The sequence below is a fragment of the Aythya marila genome (assembly GCF_965140915.1).
Source record: "Aythya marila genome assembly, chromosome: 4".
Taxonomy (NCBI): domain Eukaryota; kingdom Metazoa; phylum Chordata; class Aves; order Anseriformes; family Anatidae; genus Aythya; species Aythya marila.
In genome coordinates this window covers 2,346,990-2,371,308 of record NC_139045.1, presented here as the reverse complement: position 1 = coordinate 2,371,308, position 24,319 = coordinate 2,346,990, and the positions used below count along the sequence as shown (strand labels likewise).

The 24,319-nt window shown below is 38.2% G+C and overlaps 1 protein-coding gene across 3 annotated transcripts in view; it reads right to left on the bottom strand.

Annotated features, from left to right (window-relative positions):
* The window catches only part of LOC309877421 (bifunctional heparan sulfate N-deacetylase/N-sulfotransferase 4), a 107,153-nt gene that overhangs the window by 41,179 nt on the left and 41,655 nt on the right, over positions 1-24,319 (bottom strand). For all 3 annotated transcript variants that reach the window (XM_082758730.1, XM_082758732.1, XM_082758731.1), the window contains exons 3-6: positions 19,666-19,753; positions 14,432-14,586; positions 4,670-4,855; positions 2,777-2,905 (exon numbers count right to left, since the gene is read on the bottom strand). In XM_082758730.1, coding sequence (XP_082614856.1) covers positions 2,777-2,905; positions 4,670-4,855; positions 14,432-14,586; positions 19,666-19,753 — 558 coding nt within the window. The remainder of the gene's footprint in view (positions 1-2,776; positions 2,906-4,669; positions 4,856-14,431; positions 14,587-19,665; positions 19,754-24,319) is intronic.

Here is a 24,319-nt window from a genome sequence, read left to right as displayed (position 1 = left end):
GGGGTTCTGTGGTATATCTTACTTCAGCTCACACATGATTAAATTATATTTCTTCCTGTCTGAATAAGCATTATATTGGAGCAGATTCATGCTTACCTTAGAGTTGGGGAACTGCATGTCAGTATTTCACTTGTGTGGCTCAGCTCAGTAAAATATCAGTTTTGATGAGGTAAAGATAGAATATCATAAAAGTATAGGGGGGAAAAATCAAACATTAACAGTATAGATATAAAGCTGTTCTTTTCAAATGCCACCCAATAATATATATTGCACTCTCAAGTTATTGGAACATAGCTTGGTCAAAACAAGCTCATGTACTGAAGAAAATCGAAGAAAACCTTTTTCCCCACCTTTTCTTTGGAAGATAGTCTGTTTAAATCTGTTGTGAACATCACTGATGCATGATTAAATCTGAAATGCTTTGCCTGCCATTGCATACCGCCTTCCTAGGAAAAATCTCTTCTCTGCTGCATCACCTCTGAAACTTCACTACCTGTAATAGGCAGAGGGTAGAACTGCTTTTCTCAAGTTTTCTGTGTTTTACGTGCAGTGTAACAAGTGGGGAACTGTGTGTGCCCATGTATCTTGAGGAACCCCTCTAGGGATAGGTTTGGTCCTTTCTGGGTGAAGACCAGCTGGGGGAAACCTGACAGTATGAAGGAAATGCTCCAGCACCTGTCAGGTTGGTCCTGCTCTGGGAGACCCCAGAATAACAACTTGAGGAGAGCATGATAAAATGGTGGGACAGGCCTATCTGTTTCATCCAGTTCAATAATACTTCATGAAGGCTAAACTGTAGAAAAAATGAGGGGTAGGGTAAATATTTAGTAAAATTCTTAGACTAATTGAACAGCTACTCTTCTCCACAGCCTCAATCAGTTTCTTGAAAGAACATTTAGAAACAATTGCTTTGAAAGATCCAGTGGCTGAAATTTGTAATGAGCACCCGTGAGCTTGTAGCTCCTTGCTTATTTGTTGTCAGCAAAAAAGAAATACCTGAAATTAAGGAAGATGTGATTTTGTAGAAGTCAGGGTGGCCTGAGCATACTCAAAAACTTGGATGTGGAATGGGCGATTGACTGAAGAAATGGGGATACTCTGAGCATCCCTGTTCTTGGAGAGAGAAAACACTTTGCTGCTGAGGGCTCAACTGCCTAAATCTGAGGAAATCTTAAGATAAATGAAAGATGCGCAGATGATGATCAAAGTATGATAAAGCTCAGGATAAATCCCAGCAGCCTCTCAAGACAGTGATCAGTCAAATTACACTTTAGGAAACTATGGGGAGAAAAGCCAGTCAGAGGTAAATGGAGAGAGAACAAAGAACAGTGTTTTATTCTCCAATTAGCTGTCACATGCATGGTGTAGAAAAAATACTGATATAAATGTCCCGTTTCTTTATGACCACTGAATTGCTTTGACTCAGACTCCAACTTAGCTCCCCAGCCAAAATTTTCACACACAAGCATCTAATTATAGAATACCAAAATCTATATTTAGGTCTCTAAATAAGCGACCTGGATTTGAGAGTTAGTTTCAGCAGAAGTTTCTTTAACTCTACAAAGAAGTCAATGAGTACTGCAATTTGAAACCACTGAAAATTAGGCCACCTACCAAGACACAAGACATTTATCTTGTGAGTAGTATACCTTGAGTGGAACAGGAGGAAAAAAGGACAATAACAAAAAATAATTGGTATGGTTTTTGTTCTTGTCCTTCCTCTTCTCACCTCTAGGCTACTGTCTCAAATGGCACCAGCTGTTGTTTATAGGCAAGGAAACTGAGACATTTCAAAATACAGCATTTGCAGTCATGCAGCTTTCCTCCTTGATCCTTGGTTAGATCACAGTCACACCTGTGTACCTACCTGCATTGTGTTGTTTTACCTGCGTTATATATGTGTATATTTGTGTGGTACAGTTCAGACTGTTTTATTGAGAGAAAAATTGAGCAATAACTATGCAAATCATCCTTAAGAAAGCCTGTGGCACTCTTGATCAAACCATATGTGTGTGTATATGTATACTTATATAGACTGTTTGTGCACATATACATTTACATCCATATGTATTAGGTTATGGTTCATGTATTCTTGACAGAGAAAAAGAAATGCAGCACTGAACAAAACATGTTATTGGGTAACACTGCTCTTGGTGCTGTTCTGCAAGTCTTTTTTGTGACGTTCTTACTTCTTACCTGTATGCACTTGCCTCATTAGTAACGTTCAACCCATTTCATCTTTTTTTCTGTAACTGTTAGGTGATGAATAGGCATTAGAAGGCTATGTACTGCCTGGAGGTGTTATTTGGCTACACAAGACCTATTTTTAAGAGTTGGTGGTAAGGGAATGATATTAGCCCTGAGCCCTGGGTTTTTCATCGAGCTCTATTAGGAGTGTGCAGAGCCACAGTTGGGGGAGCAGGGAGGAAGAAAGCAGGATAAGGTGACACAACCTTCTCTACCGTCACTGTTTTCTTTCAGTCTCAGTTAGACATGTCAGTGCTCTTTCCTCTCACAATGACTCAGCTTCAGGAAGGGAAACAGTTTGAAAATGAAACAAATACATTTTCCAGCAACTTGTTGCATGCAGTCAGAAATTTGCAAAAGGCAGTTTTTGCTTACTTCTTCTTAAACTGCTTGTTACTTCTGAGTAAATGGTCTTGTTTTTTTTGTTTTTTTTTTTTATTTCCCAAACAAGGTCAAAGAAAACTAGTGTCCTTCCCTTCCTCCCCATTATTACCCAATGCATCCAAAAACTGCAAAAGAAGTTACCTACCGGATTCAGGAGAATGGTGAGAAAGAGTTCACCTCCTCGGATACTTTTGTCCAGCTCCTGAGGACCCCCAGGATATTCCTTGTAAAATATAGTATGAGTGAAAAGGCCACAGGTCTGTCGAGGGAGCACCTGAAAACAAAACAACAGCACCATTGTGATATTAATGTATTTCTGCAAATTTACCCCAGCACATTCACTGTCATCCCTCCAGCAACTCGAACAAAGCTGCAGCCTTTCCCACTCTGTAACCTGGCGTTTTTATGGCCTCTTGTGCACCTTCTACACTCTCACTGTAAGCTAAGGCAGTCCTGCAGATGTGATTTCTAGATCACAGCTGCAGAGCTGCATCACATGTTCTGAGCTTTCATGCAAACTGCTTTAGCCAGCTCATCCAGTAATAATTAAGGGCTTGTTTCCTGGCATTTGGAAGAGGAAGAAAGAGCTAAACCTCTCTTCTTCCCTTAGCAAGGTTAGTTTATTAAAGGATAAATAGTGCTTCCTGGCCATCTTCACTATTGCAGACAATTAATCTTAATGTTCTTGACACATTGAACTGATTTTTCTCAAGGCTATGAACCCCAAATGAGCTGTGGCTTTACGTTTTCCTCAGTCCAACATTACACGTTATACTACATATTGTGTGAAAATGAGTGAAGCCCTGATTCCTGCTTGTGAAATGTGTCCAGGACTGGTGGAGCGCTTGTATGAGACTGGCCTGAGGTCAGGTCTCCATCCTATCATCAATTACAGGACTGTGTGTCAGAAACCTACAAGCTAGCAGATGTGGGGAAATAAACAGATCTTGGAAAACTAGATGTTTTAGTTATGTTATTAGCTAGTTACAATTGAAAGGCTCTGGTGCAGCAAGTAGACAACAAATGTTAAGGCTTACAGATACTGCCTAATATATGCAGAGACACAATTCACCTGGGCTAGGCCTTTTGTTTCCCTGCAGTCACTGTTTTTGATTTTCTTTTCTATTTGGTTAAAGCAACAAACAAAGCCTGCATTCAGCAAACCATTTTAATAACTGTAAATGCCTTGCTGAATTTGAGTCTATTCCAATTGTAATTGGACTCTGTGTAAACTTGTTTTTTTTTGATTAAGACATGTTTCTTTTGTCAAAATGTTTATCCCCTAAATGAGACTTTATATGCACAGGCAATATTTGCATCAGCTGGGGCTTTTGTTTGGTCCCAGAACCTGGCTTTCAAGTATTTCTTGCTTTGTTTATGCATATACATGTATAATTTTTGCAGTTTCCTTTCACCTATTTCAGTCACATGATCAGGTCCATCATAACATTTTTCCTCCAAGCTGATGGCTGGTAGGATGGGTTAAATAATTCTGCACATTTTCCTGCCCTTTGAGCAGCTGAAGTATGCAGGTAAAGCATGCTCTTCTCACCCCAATGCATGGTATGGAAGAGCCAGGCACATGTGTGGTCACTGGTTCTTGGGAGCTTTAGGAGTGCAGCTCCTAAAAGAAACCTTGGCCCCAGAGGAGTGCCATGCTTGCTGGAGGAGATTACTTACACCTGTTCATCTTCCCAGGTGGGAGGTTTCTAATCCTTTCATGCATAAAGATGAACCAGACCTTGAAACATAGGTCTTAAGCAGTTTAATGAATTTCAAAATATGTGTTTATACTTTGGTTGATAGTTGATTGGGCTACAAATATACTTAGTTTCTGAGGATTACATTTGCAGTTGCCTCAGTTTGTGTGACTTTTTTAAACTGGCTGCCTAACAAATGCACTCTTTTGGCATCTTTACAAGTCCTCGATCACAGAGAATTTTAATGATTGCTGTAAAACTTGAAGCATTTGGTAAAAATAGCATACTTTTGAGTCACTTAAAGTAATATTGCTATGAAGCATGGAAATGTAGTGTACCATGATGCCATTGTGGATGAAGCCCCGTCTGTACCGTGCAGGCTTCAGGTGTGGATATTCTTCTGTGCTGGTCACTCGGATGTGCCAGACCTTCTTCCAGGCTTCATATAGCTGGATGTGAACTGGGTATACCCCGGAGTGATGTGGAGCCACTGCGTACCCCATGTCAGTCGGTATGCCATGCTCCTGCAAAACAGCAGAGGGAGGGATATATTTAGGAGCAGAAAAAGAACACACAATTATTCAAAGTTCTTTTTTCCCCTGCAGGTCTCAGCATCAGAGAAGCTGTTGTCCTTGGACAGCCTTGTATCTATTTGTATGTAGCACACGATAAAAACAGGGGAGAGATGGAGGGAACTGGAATTACAGTTTGATAACTGCAGAGTGATAAATAATCCTCTTGGATTACATTGTGTTACTGTTATATGGAATAGGTTTGCCTATCTGTTGATTACATATTGTGTGCATTTTAAGATGTCCTATTATTTTGGTTCTTTTTAAAGGTAAACTAGGAAGCTGATGCTAGTTATTTAGTAAGTGATCAAATGGCATTAGAGCAGTAAGCAGAAAAACCTGTTGCTGTGCCATTTATTTTTTGTTTCCTATTACCAGAGTAAGAGAAAGTTGCCTTGCTGATTCAAAACCAACTAACCAACCAAACAAAAACCATATATCCCCTATAGCTTCTGAATCTGCTTATATTTTCCCATGGCATTAGGGTAGTGGCAAAAATGCTAGACTGATAGACTTCTTTTTTTTTTTTTTTTTTTAAATAAATATTTATTTAGTTCAGTTTCTATGAGGAAATATGTGCATTTTCATGGATATAATCTATAGGCTATCTTGAAAGTATATTCTGATGAAACAGTGAGGAGGTTATATGCAGGCAGAATTAATTAAGAAAGTCACTTGAATGTGAGTGTACTGGTATGCTGGGCATGTGCCTTCACTCACAAATATCTCCTGCCTTGTTCTGCTCCTAATCTCTCCCATTCACACGGGCTGTCTGAAAACCCCATCTGATGGGGTTATCTGATGGGGCCAGTTAACCACCTTTAAAGACTGTGATGTTTTTAAGAGATCAAATTATTTGATCAGGTCGTTAATTTTGTTGGTCTGAGTGATGTTCAGAATTGTACACAGCATTTCCTCACCAGCTACAGCCAGGAAAAAAGGCTATTTTCTGCCACTTCTCCATCGCCCCTTCAGACCCCTCAACTTCCAAGCCCTTTTCAGCTCTACCATGGGATCTCCAGATCTGTAAGCTGTCACACTGCTGTGGCTCTTGCAGGATCACTTTCTGTGCTCTGGGTGTTTACTGCATCTGTTTTATTCCCAGTACTACACGGTGTGGGACAATGTCTGTGGCATCAGCTCTCAATGTTGCAAAACTTCCTCTCTTTTGCTATCCTATGGCTTACTAAAATCACTCCCTTCTCCTTCCAGGAGAACAGCTACATCAGCCATTTGCTCATATATAACTAATACAGCTGAAAATGGTTAAAATGTGAGATAATGTGTTTGTCCTTTCTCTTGCCCATGTTATCTAATAACTTTATCTAATTACTTCAACTCTGGGAGTGGCAGATTCTGCTGGGCATCTTCAAGTGCTTTGCAAAGAAAGGCTTTTGGGTCATTGACAAAATTAAACTAACCCTATGAGGAACACTTGCTCATACACGACGTAATGCAACCACTTAAAATTATCCATTGCTTATTAGTAATTATCTTAGGTTACCAGATGATGGGGAAAGGAGGGATGTGTAAAAAGAAACCAAAACTCATTCTTTTGTAATTTACTGAGAGAAAAGTATAATTTCTGCTTATTAATGTTACATACCTGAAACGCATTAGTCAGTTTAAGGGTGAGCTGTACAGTAAGTGTCAACTCCTTCTTTTTTTCTCTTTTCTTTAAACATATATAAAGGAGTAAGTTATATCTAAGGGGTTTTGAAAAGTCTGGCTATTTATTAACAGAATGCCTGAGTGTATGATGCTCACAGTTGGATGGATATACTGTATTGACGTGAATTCTGCAAACCTTCACCAAAACTTGTTAGGGAGTATACACAAATGTAAAGCAAGACTGTCTTGAGATATAGGTAATGACTACTGCTGTGAATATGTCCGAAAGTAGGTATCTGGATGAATACATGTAAAATCCTATTTATCTACTTACTATTTGCAGCTGTTATTGCCATAGAAACAGCATGGTGAAATGGTAATTTACCATTCACAAATATAATAAGGCAGCATATTGTAAGTTCTCAATATAAAAAGCTAATTAGCCTCTGAATAAACCTGGGCACTACTTAGTTCATCACATAAATACACGTCAGTCACTCAGACACCCAATACAACTTTAAGAAGGAAAAACTAAGGCATAATCAGATTTTCTTTGACCAGTTCCATGTTCGATTTACTTGGGTAAATTAAATATATATCCTCTTTTAGTGATTTCTGTTGCTCTGTTTTCTTTTTCTTATTTTGTTATTGAATTTAGTTTAGGATTGAGAACTAATGTGTTAAAGGGGGAACATACATTTGAGTCCAAGAAGGACTTGATCCAAACTGTCACACAAAATGGGAGATGCCATTTTGTCTATTCTAAGGAACAATTTCCTACAAAATTTCATCAGGTTATTTTTATATTCAAGACCTTGTGCATTTATTTGCATAGTTTGGGAAAACTTCTGTACCTTTCTGGCACTGAGAAGAACAGTATCACATTCTTGAGCATGCTTTATCTGGGACCACAGCCATTGTTTTTGTACAGGTTAAATTTGCTTTGCTATTTCTCTTGTGCATTGAGTTCCAACTGTAATTTAAGTGACAGCATAAGCTGAAGCTGCGGTGATGCCTGGATGAGTTCAACATTAAAGGAGAATCACTGTTACAATCTGGGGGTTAGGGGCAAATATTATTAAAATAGTTGCTGCAATTTTAGCAAAAATACCCTTGGTCATCTCTACTTTTTCCCATGTCTTGGTTTGCATCATGGAGTGCACTGAGAGCACATGACCTGCCTTGTTTTAAGGTCTAGACCTGACCAGAAGATGCCCTCCAGGAGCACAACTCATGTCCTGTGGACAACAGTGAGGATGTGGTGTAGAGATTAATTCCAGCCCAACTCTTCCGCTGATGCCTGCATGTGGCCAGCCCATCCCCATCAGCAGATGCTTCATGTGGCAGAGCCCAGAGAGCCATTGTCTCATACTCATGCTGATGCACCCAAGCCAGAGCACTGGGAATTGGAAATTCACAGTCCTGCCAGTGCAGCCTGGCTTGTCTGCACACGCTTCAAAGCTTTCTTACCCAGAGCCCATTGGCAAGACAGGTACTTCCACAGGTGATCTGAAAGGCTGAAGCAATCTGCCAGGGCTGCTTATCTCTCTCAATTATCATCTCTGTTCAAGCAAGTGAAGACTTTTGACCTTCCTATTTGTACAGAAATAAGCTGTATTCGCCATGTCAGTATGTGCTGTGTGTACTCGTTCTGCATTTGCAAAAAAAGTTTCTGATAAAGAATGGATGACAGGTGATGCAGATTAGCACTGCTTTCCAGAGGTAGATGTTTCAAAATGTATGTTTGAGTTCCTATAGCCTTTTTTCTGTGAGCAGATGTTGGAAATTTTAATTAAAGAAAAAAAAAAAAAATCACACACACACACACACACAAAAAAAAAAAAAAAAAAAAAACCAGTGCCAGGAAAATTGGCTATTTATATTAGCAAGATTTTTTTTTTTTTTTTCTGAGAAAGAGACAGTTTTTGATTCTGCCAAATGTTACTTTTCCTTGTTAAAGCACAGTAAGAACTAAAACAGAACAAAAAACATGCTATAAGACTACTGACATTCATTTTTTTAAAGACCACCATTGATTTATTTTACAGAAACATCTGGTACTGGACATTACTGGGGAGAGAATAGAAAAGCTCCCCACACTAGCCTCTTAATTCAGCATATTTTATGTCTACTGTAGATCTTTTCATACAGTAAGTGGAACTGCAGGATTCACTTTGAAGTAAAGAATTCTTAGGTGAAAAAGTTAAAATAACCTCAGGCAACTTTGCTAAAATTTTTGACTTAGTTCAACAGTAGATGATAGAATAAAGGTAGAACTTCATAAGATGCTATCTTCCCAAGTTAAGATTTGCATAAGCTTTGCACATTCCTAGCACTGGGATATATTTCTAATATTGCCACAGATTAGTGAGATTTCCTAGAAGAGATTATATGTTACTATGTAGGTTTAAAATACTTAGTTTCTTTTATTTGATAAATGATTTCACTATGTGCTTGTCAGCAATCATAAAAATGTGTGGTATTCTAACCTTCACGGACATATGATTTTTGTTCTTGTTGTTTATGTTTCTAGATTTTTTTTATTGAATAAACGTTTCATCTTTTAATTTCAGTTCAATTCTAAACTCTTAAAATCTTATTTAAAAGCTCTCTAGCTAGACAAAATGATTCACCAAACAAAAGGTGATTATTATCAAGAGACAGGGTTTGAAGTTGTGAAAAGCTAAAATATTTTTCTTAGTTTTATGGAAGGGTATGTCAGGTTTGAGTGACTATAACTATTACAAAACTGTCTGGGGTCAATGGCCTGCAGGTGCACTAGCTGTGAGAGCACAGAGCTTGTTTTTATTTTACATGGTAGAGGAGCATGCTGTGGACAAACATTTTGCCATGGATGACTGTCACAGGATTAGGTCAGTTCAGAATTGTGGATTTATCAAACTGAATCCTGGCTCCTAGTTCTATCCCCGTATTTTTTCCATAAAGTGTGACAAACCTCTTACTAGTTCTGTATGTTAGTATTCGTTTTGCATCTCTGTTGTGTGCTCACTTGGCAAGTGGCTGTAGGGTGCCCATCCGGTCTAAGCAAAGCAGGATCTCTGCTGTAGCTGTCAGATACAGAACTGGCAACCACGTGGGAAGGGACAGCACAGCAGACTGCCAGGTACCACCACAACTCCTATTCCAAGTCTGCTCCTTCTCTGTGTGTGATACTAACAAAAGCTGAGAAAGGAGAGGAGCTCTAGTGATTTGCTTCCAAAGCACGTTCCTGATATGGACAAAAACGCTAATGGAGATCGACAATTCAGGAAGAACCTTGAAGTCAGGCAGAATAAATCTCATCCTGTTTGTACAGGGAAACATTATCCTATATATGCAGAACACTTTTAGAATATTTTTAGAGGCAATCTCTAGTGAGCATCTCTAATTCCCAGCGTTAACTACAGATATTAATAATGGGACAAATTAGACTCTTTCATCACACGTAGGAGCTTTGCATTTCATATGTGGTCGCGGGTGTTTTTATTCTTGTTATTTAATTGGTATATTAAAAGCCCATGGTTTCTTTGTGGTTTGGGCAGTTCAAGAGTTTTAGGCTGAGGATGTGCTAATGTTAATCTGGTTGGTTTAGAAACAGGAAATTGAATCCAAGGAGTGATACTAGAGAGGGTCTAAATGGATTTGTTTTGTATATGTATCTCTCTGAATTGATTTGTTTGTGTATGTGTATCTCACTTGTTCATATCAGATCATAGCTCCATTTTTACAGTTGATGATAATTTTTGCTGTATCTCTACCATGCTTTGGGTGTATGTGCTCACAAATGAGCACAGAAGATAATTACTGAACAAATAAATCAAGGGACAAAATAAAGAGCTTCAGGCTTTGGTTTAAAAATATTCTACCTTTTCTAAGATAAAGATGCACAAGAGGGGGAGGAAGAATATCTTGTGATTAAAGGATGGCAGTGAAAATCAGAACTTGATTTGTTTTATTTTCTGAATGTGCTACAAGAGATTTCTGCTTGCACAATTGTTTACCTCTGTATCAATTACATAGCCTATAAAAATGCAAGAATAATAGTACTTGAGATGCTATCAGTTTGTGAAGCTTAATCCAGGGCTTAATCCATTAGTATCAGTAAAGGATTTGGGGTTCCTCTAATAGAAGAAGAAACAACAACAACAAAACAACAACAAGAATTATGTCAAAACAAACTTATAATCAAAATAAATGTAATTTTCCTTTAGCTGGGTTTTGAAATATACCATCCACATTTACAGAAATATTAAGACATTAAGACATTAACAAAGTTCTGGGTAGTTTGTAAATTACCAGAGTTAAAGTCTATGGCTCTTTTGTTTTGAAGTGTCTAATGGTTTAAGCTTTCTGGTGTAAATCTACACTGATGGGTAACAGAGATTAAGACAGAAATCTACAAAAATGGACTTTACTCTTTGTCTACAAGAAGTGAGAGAAGAATGAAGTTATGAACATACTGAATTAACAGGGGAGCATGAAGGCTTCAGGCTGCCTTCCTCCCCACACAAGTGAAATGTCCTCTGAAATAGCAGCACACTGAGAGGTTGCCTGAAAGCCTACCAGGCGTTTGTTTCCTGTCATTATTCCCTGTTCTCATAGCATGTTCTGCTGCTGTTGCATGCTCCTCCAAGGCTGAGGATATTGCGAGTGCTTAAGATGAGATGTGGAAGCAAGGGCAGTGGAGGTGGGTGGTGGCAGCTGCAGGACCACTGCTCAGACACGCATGGACGAGGATTTTTTTACAAGGACACTGTTCCAGGTATGTAAAACTTCCCATGTTTCCTGTCAGGTGAAGAACAGTGGGGCAATAGCATTTATGAAAGATCTCAGAAAATGTCTTCCTCTCACCAGCTAGGTGTGGAACAGCAGGAATGGCGAATGTCTCTGTGACACATAACATTCTGAGTGCTTTTATTAGAGGTGGTCTCCTTTAATTCACAAGCAGCTCACAAGTAAGGGATTCCTTTAAAGACTGTTGATTTTATTAAGCCTGAGCTCCACAGAGGTATAATTGAAATCAAGGCAAATCAAGGGAATTGGATACCTAATTGGCAACTAGTTGGATGTATACAAAACTGTTTAGATATCTGACTTTCTACATGTATTTTGTGATGTACCTGTTTGAGGCAGGCTTCAGTTACAACCCCCCAATTTATAGAGCATCACTTTGAGGAATAGACATAGCAGTGTAAAATGGAAAAAAGTGTTTTATCCAGTTGCCAGCTCTAACACCTGCATTTCTTGCCTGTACTCAGCAGGCTGTATGTATACTCAAGCTTCTGCAAACTGAAGATTATGCCTAGTATAAATGCAAGAGCCAGTAAAAATTGTGCTTATGTACATTTGTAGCTCCATATGATATCCATAAAATACTGTGTTTCAGATAAACTGGCTTGTGTTTGTTAAGCTTACTTTAATCCCCAGCACTCATAGATGAACATTCCTTTTATGAAATGTTTTCTCCCAGTGAACAACATCTCTCCCGAGCCTCATACTCTCTTGCATGAAGAAACTGCTGACTGTGATGAGATTTGGATCTTAAAGTCCAGGTTTCCAGTCAGTGTGATGTGTTTCTTCTAAAATGAAAACAACAGGAGGAGCTGACAGGTCTTAATGAGCAAATTTTGTTGTTGTTGTTCTGTGTGTGTGTTTTTTTTTTTTTTTTTAAATGTATATACTATTATTATATTTATTATTATTATTATTATTTTAAATGCTAAATCAACCTTGACTGTTCTTTTTCAGGTATAATGACTTGTTCTCCCATCTTGAAGACCCCATTACCTTCTTACTGTATTTAAAAAATGAACAAAGAAATAAATTAGGTGAAAAATGAATGTGATCATACTTCCAAGCAATTATTGCAACTTTCCTTGCACAAACTGACGAAGTGTTTTCTCTACTTGCAGTTAAAACAGGAGGTGGGGAGATACAGTCAATAAATAGGAAATGCGAGAGAAAATGGTATCAACATCAAGCTGTGTTCCCTTGAGTATAATGCTAAATAAAGATAATAGAGCATAAATAAGATGTATAACACCAAGCAGACCATCTGTGTACTGTTCTGAACCCATAATTTAAATTTGGATCTATGCTGTGAAGTAAAAGAATAATAAGAAGGAGCTTGCACTAATTTTGGAAGACTTATAGAAGTGCAGCTTTAGAAAAGGGAACTCCTTTCCCAAATACGACATAAGGATGAGAAAGAAGGGGAAAGTGCAAAACTGTTCCAGAGTAATGGCTGGGACCTCTGTTATCAGGAAGACAAATTTCTCCCACCGAGTGGACTTCAAAGGAAGCCTTTTGAAAAGAAATGTTCTCATAAGTAAATTGCACAGCTCGTATTGATTCAAGGTTGAGAGGTTGGTACAACCCCTGTCCAAATGTAAGCAGGAAATAAAGCTGTAATAATGGCAACTGTTCTCTGACATCAGCCCCTTATTTATAGGCACCCTAAAGAGACTCTACCCTTCAGTGATGATAGGGAGATGGGCTTTATCTTTCTGTAGCTGAAATTGCAAACACTGTCTTACAAGCCCTCTTTTCTGACTACACTATAGATTTTACTCCTAAAGGTGGTTTGACCTAAAAGGCATCGGGTTGCCTGAAAATAGTAGAATTTCCCTGTAGGTTTAATGATGAATGGACGATGTGTATTTGAGATACAGATTATTTAAAAATTACTCTTGCATTTAAAATCTCAGCTGTATTTAGTTCCCTTAGGACTCTTTGCAGCAGCTTGCCCTGATCACACAAAATGAATGAACAGGCCATGCCAGGAATAAAAACTGACAGTAACACAGACCTGTGGAAAGGAAAAGTCATCCAAAATACCTCTGTGCTAATACCCTAGGAGATGGGAAGGGGGGAAGTCTTGAGAGAAGAGTAAACAGTTAAGCCATTTTTAATGAATGTGCTTTAAAGATTGTTAGGAAAATATTTTCATAAACAAGGGAATAAATTTCTTCCAACTGCTTGTTTAGGCATCTGCCTTTGCTTGGTTTCCTGATCCATCTTGGCTTATGTCAGGGATGGGGATAAGGGGCAGCTGCTGGCTGGCCTTTCTGAGCGGCAAAGGGCTGAGATCTCTGTCCCCTAAGCAGTAGAGAAAACAACACAGTGTTGATCTGCTCTTTTGGGTAGCACTAGTTACTTGGCATTCCTGTGCCTTGTCAAAGACCACAGTGTCTTTTCCAAAGAGAGCATTTACAGACTTTAGCTTTCTTTGTCATGCTGCATAACCCAGTAGAATTATCCTGAATGGACTCTGAATGGTTTCCACATGACCTCTGAGTACAAGCACTCTGAGCTCTGGGCAGTGCTAGAAGGATGGCTCTTGTAAGTTAACAACACAAACAAGCAAAAATGAAAGATCATTATCTATAAACATTAGTAACAGGTTAGCTATGTAAAAAGCATATTTTCAAACAGGTCATCTAAAAAAAGCACTCTGAAATCCAGCAGCTTCACTTATTTACCTCATTAGCTTCAAGATTTCTCACAAACCATATATAACATTTCACATAGTTCACTGGAACTTTCTCCCTCACCTCTGAAGATGTTTGCACCAGACTTCAGGAAGCTGATAACCTGTGTATAATCCCCTTCCTAAAGCTCAAAAGGCCAACTGACATCTGCTGAGATTTCACTGCTTCTGTTCCCTATGGTCTTGCAAGGCTGCTTCCTCTCCAGAAAGCCTGTGCCAGAGAAAAAGGCTATGGCAAAATTCAGCCCAAGTTTGAGTCATGGAAGGTTTTTTGGGGCTGGCTTTCCAATCTTGCAGTCTTATTTCTATACCTATGTAAGCATACATATAATATATGCTTAATAAACATTAATATATGCTAAATAAACATTATAACTATGCTTTCCAAGTTATATATAAAGGTGAAACTTCTGGTAACTTTTACTTACTAGTGCAAATTCTTTGTTGAGGATCATCTGCTCCACCAGTGATGACTCATTGTGGAAAAGATGAGGCTGCATGTGACTCCACATATGGGGAAACCACCAAAACTCATCCACAGATCTCAACAGCAGGTCATCGCCTGCATCTTCCTCTTCAGTCCCTGCAAAAGAAAAAAAAGAATAGAAAAGTAACAGCAGAAAATGCCCATACTATTATCAATATTATTTGTTTTTCCCCTCAAGACAGAAGCTGCTATAGAACCTGATGACTTTGGCTCTGATTTCTCACCATGCTACGGACAAGCTCTAGCATATCACAGGAGGAATAAGACATACTATGTGTGCTAGCTGACTCTATTCCTGATGCTCTGATAATTGATAGTAATTCTAACAGGAACTGAATTTTTAGGGTGGATTGTTGGTCTATGTAATATGCAAGTTTTTAGTTCAGGCTCCCCATGAAGACGGAGGATTGGATGGACTTGTACCCACCTGCCTTGGTCTCAGTGCGTACTGCACAGCTGCAGCTGGCCAGGATGGCATTGCAGAGTGCTATGTACCAGAGTTCTGCTAAAACCCAAATTCACTTATACATGTGGCTACCCTGTAAACCTCAGCAAACAGAAATCGGATCGTTTCTGGTAAAATGTGAAAGAAGTTTGCAATAGTTTCAAATATGAATAGGTAAAAACCATGTAACTAATTGCAAAAGAGTTCCTGTGTTTCCTATGGTTGAGTGTTCCATTATTGCCACATTTAATCTCTAAGTAAAAAGAATAAAAATTCCTGTGTTAGTGAAGAGTATCTGCTTCAGGCAGAAGCAAGCATGTGTGGTTATAACAAAGCAAACCTTCCATTTGAGAAATTATACAGTGCTACTTCCACCGTCCGCAGCACACATCTCCAGTGCTTTTTCAAACTGGGGAGGCAAAGTTACATTTCACTAAATTCACCCTCAGATTTCTGAACAATATTGAGTTTATTGCAGCCTCCTGTCTTGCTCCTTTATCAGTTTAATTTAAATACTTTTATTTAGCTCCAAAGAAATCATTGTCGATATCAGTCTACTGAGGCAAACATAGCTTTCTTTTTACAAGCCTCTCAATGTTTGCAAAATGCATTGGAAGAAAAGATTCCATAGATGTTACTGTTTAATTCTGTGGTATGAAGCAGGAACACATAGAGATGTGCACGAACTTCAGCTCTTTATTTTTCACATCTGCAAATGTATTTTGAAGAACGGTGCTGCACAAGGAGAGCATTACTTTGAAACTTTCTCCCAGTGTCAATGAATTTACTCCCCCCCATAGCACTCTGCAAGTTCTAAGAATGCATAAAGTTGCTCCCATGGATGGGAGTGCTTCTGGAAAAGAGAAAACAACCTTGTTTGCTAGGTTGCATCTGTTGAATGACTGCTGTCTTGTTTCTTGGGGTATGTGGTTCACTTGCACCCACCTGAGGAAAGGTGATCAGAGGGCAGAAACTTAATGTAGGGTTTCAAAACAGGGAGAAAAGGATAAAAGTCTGTGTAGCCATTGAAGAGCACTTTGGTAACCCAAAGCTAGAAAACTGAAGTTATGAAAAAAAAAAAAAGTGCATATTTCAAGTATATAAAGAACTATGATCATTTGACATAGGATTTAGGTCAATGGATAATTTAATATCTTATCATCATTTAAAGTAGAGTTTGGTTCTTGAAATAAATTATTCCAATATCACATTTTTTCCATACTAATTTATTTGTGAATTTAGATACAATTCACCAAATTTTGCAATTTATGTTTTTCTTCATTATTATAAAATTATTATAGCAAAGATAAAACAAAGTAAAGCATAACACTTTCAAGTTTATAGAAACAAAAGCGCCCTGTAATGTCAGAACTAGAACAGGAAGGTTTGAAGTTTAACACTTGGTAGAGATTTCACTTTTTGGAGGATAATTTTCTTCACAAGCCTTTAAAAAAATGTTGTTTAATTTTTATAAATTCTTAAGTGGATGTATTTAAAAAAATCAAGGGTTTAATGGAACATTTATTAAGTGCTTATATTGTTTGAATATTTTTTCCCAATCCTTTATTCAAAGTATTGAAAGCAAAACAAGGAATTGTGAAGTTTTAATTTCTTGTATAATCAGTATTCTCTGTGTTACTTCCTACCTTAATTTTTATATGAAATCTGAAAATTGCAACAGGTCTACAATCAAGGAGGTGAACATATATCTACTTTGAGAGACAGTATGCACTTTGCAGAGGTAGGTAATAATTCAAAGTTTGATTGCACATAATAAATAATACTACATTTTAAAGTTACAGCTGTAGCTTAGGGGTCTCTTGAGCTCAAAACTGAAACTAAGTTTGAAGTTGCTATCAATAATCTTAGAAATCTTAAGTGCAAATAATGCAAATCCTGAGAACATCATAATTTCTATTGCTACAGCATAAACAAGAGGAAGATATTTGGTAAAACTGTATAACCAAGAGGTTTTTTTGTTTTTGTTTTTGTTTTTTTTTTGTTTGTTTGTTTTTTGTCATGTATACAGTGCTTAGTTTACCTGTGCTACAGAAGAAAACATTGGTGGCATTAAGATGCAGAGCAGTGAGGCTGATTTGTCAGTTGTACTGGTATGAAGGCATACCAACTAGGATTGGTATTTGTAGTACAGATGTCAGCAACATCTTTCGATGAAAATGTATAACTGTATAATCTGCCAGCACAGTCCCATGCTCATCTCCCTCCTGTAGTTTTAAAATGATCCAAGTTTTTCGAAAGGAGAGCAAAATTACACATTAAGGAAGTCAATAAGGCACAGCAATCTCAGTGCGCTAATAAAGCATGTTGAATACCTGATACTAAAAGCCTCTCTGGGTAAACAAACTACATTGACAGTAATTAAAGAATACCTTTACATGTTTTATTTATAATGAGTCAATAAAGTATATATTGCATAGAGAATACTTTGGAATCGTTCCGCTAAGCTGATATGACAAAATGCTGCCACTGACTTGTAAATGAAGTGCTCACTTAAAATCTCAGATGCTTCACTGAGTACAGAGAGAAGCGTGTCCCTTAATGGAGGCAATGGCATGCTTCAACTCATTAAGTAGTTTTGTGCTATTTTGGTAAGCCTTGAGATCCTTCGGAGCACATACACACTTGCACGTTTGCCTATTTTCTCTACAGCAGCAGTAAATCTGAAATTGGTCAGTGTTATATCAGCTGGGCAAGCGAACCTGTGGACTGGTATGAACAGGCTTCACTAAGAAACAGTAATGGCATATGGAGGCCATTGGGACTGACAAAGAAAAAATCTATGGGAAGGTCAGGGGATTGATTTGGTAGGAAGGCTGCGTATTTTGTGCCAGCCACTGCTCAGGATGTTGTAATATTTGTAATAAATTATCTCCTTTCCCACCTCCTCCCTTTCTTGAATTATCTTTCTCTGTGGTGGCCACTGAAAAGACTGATGCCAGCTTTACTCTGTAGATGGCCACAATATAGCAGCATCCTGCTTTCCTGCTTTAGAGTGGCTCAGAGCCTTGGGCTATTTTTGTTTATTTTGCTGTATTACGTGTATGTCCAATTAATCTCCAGAAGGAATAACTATACAGGCAGGTCAAGATGAAGTGAGCAGAATACTGAAGGTCTGTCTCCGAAGTTGCTCTCTAATCACAGGTCTGCCACTGGCTTGTTATATGACTCCGGGCAAGTAATTCCATCTCTCTCTACCTCTCATTTTTCTCAGACCCTGCAACCTACATCTTTAGTCTGTAAGGTTTCCTGGGCAGCAGTTGCCTAGCATTATGTGTCTGCATGAGGGGAAAACATCCTGGACTTTCAGTGGTGCCTGAGAACAACAGTGATACAAATAAATAATTTTGGTTTCCTTCTCTCTACTTATCCTTCAAAAGGCTAATCATGTCCCCCTCTCCCAGGGTCTTTTGTACTCTTCTAACTCGTAGTGAAATGGAGACATAAGAGGTGGATGAGCTCACCTGCATTGCATTCAAATACTGGTGAAAAAGGGAGTATTGCTGCACCTATGCTGCAGTGGGGGACATTCAGCTGGCTGCCCTGATCTGCAGCTACTTTGTGGCCTGTTAGAGCTTGGACTGCATCATTCTTAGCTTTTAAACTTCTTTCATCTTCTTGCTGCTCCAGTGCCTCCACCTCTCCTCTAAATAAGCTTCTTGGCCTCCCTAGCATCATTCAGGCAAGGAGTGTCATTAGATGTGGCTGAATGTGTTGACAGCTGAGAATTTTGGAGTTGGTCTTCAAAGGTGAGAAGAGTACAGTATAAGGCTTGGAAAGGAGAAGGACAGTAGATGTTTCCATCATTTCAGTGAGTCACTAAATGTGTGTCTTTTTTTTTTTTTTTTTTTTTTTGCCTTGGCAGCACTAGGGAGCAATATGGCTCAGCAACAGCAGAAGGAAGCCTGAGTGGAGCAGCACCAAATCGCTAAGGAGCAGGTGAAGGGACAGAGGAGAAAAAAAAACAAAGGGGGGACATTACACTATGGATAAATGGACCAACAGAGAGAAAGGAGTCATAAACAGGAGATGTAAAAGCACCTAATCTCCACAGAGACGTGGTGCTTGTGTGCAACATTTTATTGCATGCAGTACAAAGGAAGCAGGGTTTCAATATCCATTTAATACAAATTTCTTTTCATCCTGTTTTCCTTTTTCTTGCAATAAGAATGAATTTCTGAATTGAATGATTCTACCTTTGTCATCCCTCCCAATTGCAGACCACTGAGCTAGATTACCTTTAGTCTTAGCAAAATCAAATTTATCCTGTTAAAATACTTCTGTCTCTTTAGGGGTTATGAGACCTTTTTTTTTTTCCAGTGTTTTATATTTCATCATACCTGCCATAGTGGTAAAACCCTAGTATGTCTTCTCTGCTGTTCTGCATTGTACAGAATTATGGAGATCTTAGCAGTTCCTTTGCTTTCTTTATAACCCTAAGGTTTACTACCACACATCTTTCAGAAAAGCACCAATGACATCTACGTATTCCTAAGAACCTCATCCATAGCCTACCTAAGAACCTCATCCATTGCCTACCATTGTTCCAGTGGGCAGTGAATGAGACCCTGGATGTTAAAATATTGGAGCACATATTGGAGACTGCTCCGCTGAGTTATTGTTTTATTTTAAAAGGGCATGTTTAAAGCTAGGTTTAAAATCCTGTCACCTATTTATCTGTAGCTACCTGAGAGCATGAAGTTCCTTCTTACCTGTGTGGTAAAATTTTCCTGAAAATCCAAGGTTGAAGGTAAAATTTGCAACCTGAGTGCGCAGTAAATTTTGAGTCTCTAGTAAAGCCTGAAATAAATAAGAAATTAACATGCATTTAGAAAAATGAATATTATTTTTTTGTATGCCTCATTTTAAAAATTGTGTCCAGCTGAGAAGATACAACAAAGAAGATCTTATTAAATGTTTCACATTTTATTTTAGGGTCATTCTTATTTTTTCCCTCCTTTCCTTCCTTCCTTCCTTCCTTCCTTCCTTCCTTCCTTCCTTCCTTCCTTCCTTCCTTCCTTCCTTCCTTCCTTCCTTCGTTTAAGACTATTACAGTTAGCCTAATTTTCTGCATCAGAGTTTGATGATCTAGCAATTCTAGTAGTAGCATCTAAGTACTGAAGTACATGATGGTTTTATAACATGGACAAAGATACTACGTATTATTTGCAATGATCTATGGCAGGACTTGAATCCAGTCAATTGAGAGTCTGCAATATACTAAATCTCTAAGTCACACTTATTTCGGGTTATTAATAAAATGATAAAATGTGCTTAATCTACAGAGTAAAATCAGGAATACTGCCTGCCATCCAGATGTGGAGGCATTAGGATTTACTTACCTGCAGAAACTGTTTTGATTTTGTTTTGATTTTGTTTCATTGTTTGATTGTTTCTTAAGACCTAATTCAGGATTAAGTGTGAAACTCCAATTTTAACTTATGGTAGAAGTAACGTCCATTTTTCTCATGTCTGAAATTAAATCCCTGTTTATTTTTATTCTCTTCATGAAAAAGATAAGACTAGTTTAAACAAAACAGAGGAAAAGGTCTTCATCACCTACCCAGTTTTTCATGGACATATTTCCAACCAACAGAGAAGAAGATAGTGGTTCAGCCTGCATGAGCTATCCACCTCTATTGTTAGGTTGTCAGCTCTGAACTGCTTCTAAAGATAGTCCTTGCTGCTCAGATGTCTGCTTTGAATCACCAGCCCACATAATCTGGACGTGCTACATATGCAAGATGGATAGTGCATTTGTCTCCCTATTGGTTTTGCCAATGTTGAATGGGTTATAAGCTCTATTTTCATCAATTTTCCATGTCTCCATTACGTGGCTCTTGAGAACTTTTCCCATTATCTATTAATAACATTTCTATTGATTGAATGTTCATGTTCTTGCACAGTTCAAATACAAAGTGAACGAAGTGGCTTACACACAGTCCAAGTCCACCTAATGTTTTCTTTCATTTGAAAAGATTACATTTCATATGTTCATTAGGAATTTCACTTAACAGTACAGGAAAATAGCACCATTTTTTTTTGCTCAACCTACTGGTATATGGCAAGAAAGAAAGGAAGAAATAAAAGAAAAAATTTAAAAAAAGAGAAAAGAAAAGAAAAAGCAAAAGACGGAAAGGGAGGAAAGAACAAATGAGTGACTTGTAACCAAAAGCATAGTCAGTCATATAGTTAGTCCACTGTAAATGGTGAATCAGTGGGTTAAGAGGCTGATCTGCAGATAGGTGGCCTATGCAATGTTAATCCGGACTAGAGCTAAACAAAACAGGTCTGTGGTGGCACAATGTCTCATATTTCCTTTTCACTGCAGCTACTGTCAGCATTTGTTGTAGGCCATTAATTTCCTAAATGTACTGACTACATGCTAATTACAATGTACACTTAAACACCATGCATGTTGGAATATTGGAATACAAGTCTCCTCAAAAGCTTCAGCTAAGAGTTCCCTTCTGTAATGGCATCATTTGGGTGCCAGGCAGCTCAGGAGTGTAATAAAAAAGATAGCCAGAAAGTGGCCTTCCTTCCTTGTTTGTTTGTTTGTTTAAATAGAAACATTTATTGGGTGTTAAGGAAGATGTAAAACAGTGTTTATCAGTGATAGCTGCATACCTTGCTAAAAGAAAGGATAAAGCAATCTAATAGCGGTAAGCTGTATGCTTGAGCATTGCATATTAAGATAGTGGTATGGTTTCCAGCTTGTATTGCCAGGTATTTAATAAATTGATTATTTCACTCCTGTGACAATTTCACATGTCACTCTATCTGCATGCTACATAACAACTAAATAGTCACCAAAACATAAAACCTTGGACATTTACAACACCGCTAGTTAAAACATTGAGGAAAATCCCCAGCTGATAAAAACTGGCAATAAACTGACAACATTAAGGTCATAAGCATAGAATCTGAGTCATTATATTTTCGAACATAATTTTCCAAGCTACAAAGAGCATTTTATATATGTTGAGAAAGACTGATGGGCTGAGCAAAATCAATTCAATTTTCCTTTGAAGAAAGATCACCTTGAGAAATTATTATCGCTTAACATATAGTACAAGAAAGTATGTGAAATAAACATCATATCAGTTTATTTTTTCTCTCCGATTTCCCTCACACTCATGTCTCAATAAGATCACAAAACTGGAAGACAGGCAGAAGCCTTCCATCCCAGTGAGGTCTCATTAAAAACACAGAGTTAGGATTAAGATGTAAATCCTGTAACCTGCAGTGTGTCAAGCATTTTTGTCTGTCTAAAGGGCAAACCTGTCACTCAGACTGGATTTGGCTTGCTCCTGAAGTCTTGGTTTTATTGCAATTTCCATATACGCATATCAATTTAGATGATATGTGGCTAAACTTCATTTTCATGACCTCACCCCTGTTTAATTCTAAGAAGATATTGTCAGCTGAGTCCAAACATTTTGTCACTGCTTGCCTGTCTGTATAGAAGGGGAGATTTCTTCCATATCCTTAATATCAAAACCAGTACCCATTTAGGTAATTAGGGTCTATCATGCCTATTTTAATTAATATATATTTTCAAGCAATATTGCTAATTACTCACACACTACTCTCACTGGTAATTCTAGAGTAAATAATGAGAACTTTGTCTCCTGCAGGTACAGACCTTAACAGCACACAGCATAGAAAAGTACTGTGGCTGGAAAAGAGCAGACAAGTTTCTTTCATCAGCCTTCTTGCACATTCATAGGTCGTTTGTTTGTCTGCTTGTTTGCCTGTTTGTTTGTAATGCTGAAGCAAGGATAGCTGTTGCATGGGCAGGAACAGCGTCTCTGGGGTTCCTGGATGGTGCCGCCTGGAGGATCTGTGTGTCCCTGCCATCCGGTGCTAGAAACCTTTCCGGGACTCGAGATGCAGAGGGTATTTATTGTATTCTAAATGCATTACAGAAGGGTTTTGCAGGATGAAGAAGGATTATTGAATTTTAACAGCTGGAAATCACACTGAAGACCAGGTGTGAATACAGCTATTCACACTGTCTTGCCACCCCGGCTCCCCTTGGCAGCCCTCCTTCCCCAGAGGCTCACCCATCCCCATCCCTGTCCCCTCATGTGGTGATCCTGGGACTCAGATAATTTTTTTGGGGGGGAGAAGAGAGGAATGTGGGAGAAAAAGCATGACAAATCTTGTAGAGAAGATTTTGCCTGGATATTTCCACTTCCCACAGCATTTAATTCTTATCTGCCAATATACATTTTTTCCTCAGAGTCAGTGGGATTATTCCCTCTGCTCCAAGTACTGCGGTTTAAGAGTTGTAAGTAGAGGATGTCTATTCGCTTGTGAAAATGCAATTAGCATTTTGCCATTGAATGCATAGAGTTGCATTAAATCAATAGCTGTAACTCACCATTGCTGTTTTGTTGAACAGTTAAATTAACCATGGTAAATAATTACCATTTCCCAAGAAAAGAACCACGGAGCACGTTTGCACATGGACAAGGTGGCATGTCTCAGTCCCAGGTTAAGCAAATAGTCTTTTTTGTTTGTTTGTTTGTTTGTTTTTGTTTTGTTTTTCTTAAGTATTCCAAGTTATTCTTTCAAATACAAAAACTTCATTGCCAGGAATCTCTCCAAACTTGTGGCTTCATTTTATTAATTGATTCTTTGTTTTGTCAATAAGGCTTCTCTCTGTGACATCTACAAGATACAGTTTCTTCTTTATATTGCATTTACATTCAGCAGTATCTTGCATTAATCCATATAATTACCTTTTGTAGTTTTGAAGTTGTCATGTCTTTATTCTTCATAATTGGTGCATCTATTAAGCAGAAGTGATATTTTCCTGCTATGTCCTTGTTAATTATAACTCTATCCTTCATTTACATAATAAACTTTTTGGGGCGATTTCTGCAGTAACATTTCATGGCTAATAGGAAGCAATTTGCTTTCCTTTATTAAGTACATTAAAACTTCATGCCCCAGACATCATTGACTGTAAACATTTGATTCTGCTCAAATTTAATGCACCAAGGCATTTTGCTCTGCCATATTAGGTTTATTTATGTGCTATGTTCTGGATTGTTAGCTGCTAATGAGACTTCAGTTCTTATTGCTCTAAGGCCTGAACACTAACCTCATTTTAATGAGTTCATTATTTGCTGCCTTCTGAATGGAAGACAACAAATTTTCCTTTTAATTAAAGGTCAAAACACCTCTGGCTAAGGAAAGTGAAGAGGTTATCAAATCCTTAGAGAAGGCAAAAGAATGACTTTTTCTGATTTTGATGCCAAGCATGGGCAGGCCAGGCTGAGGTAGAAGGTGTTTCTCGGGGGACCAAAACTCCAAATCTAACTAAGCATGGTAGCAAGTGTTCCCAAGACATGG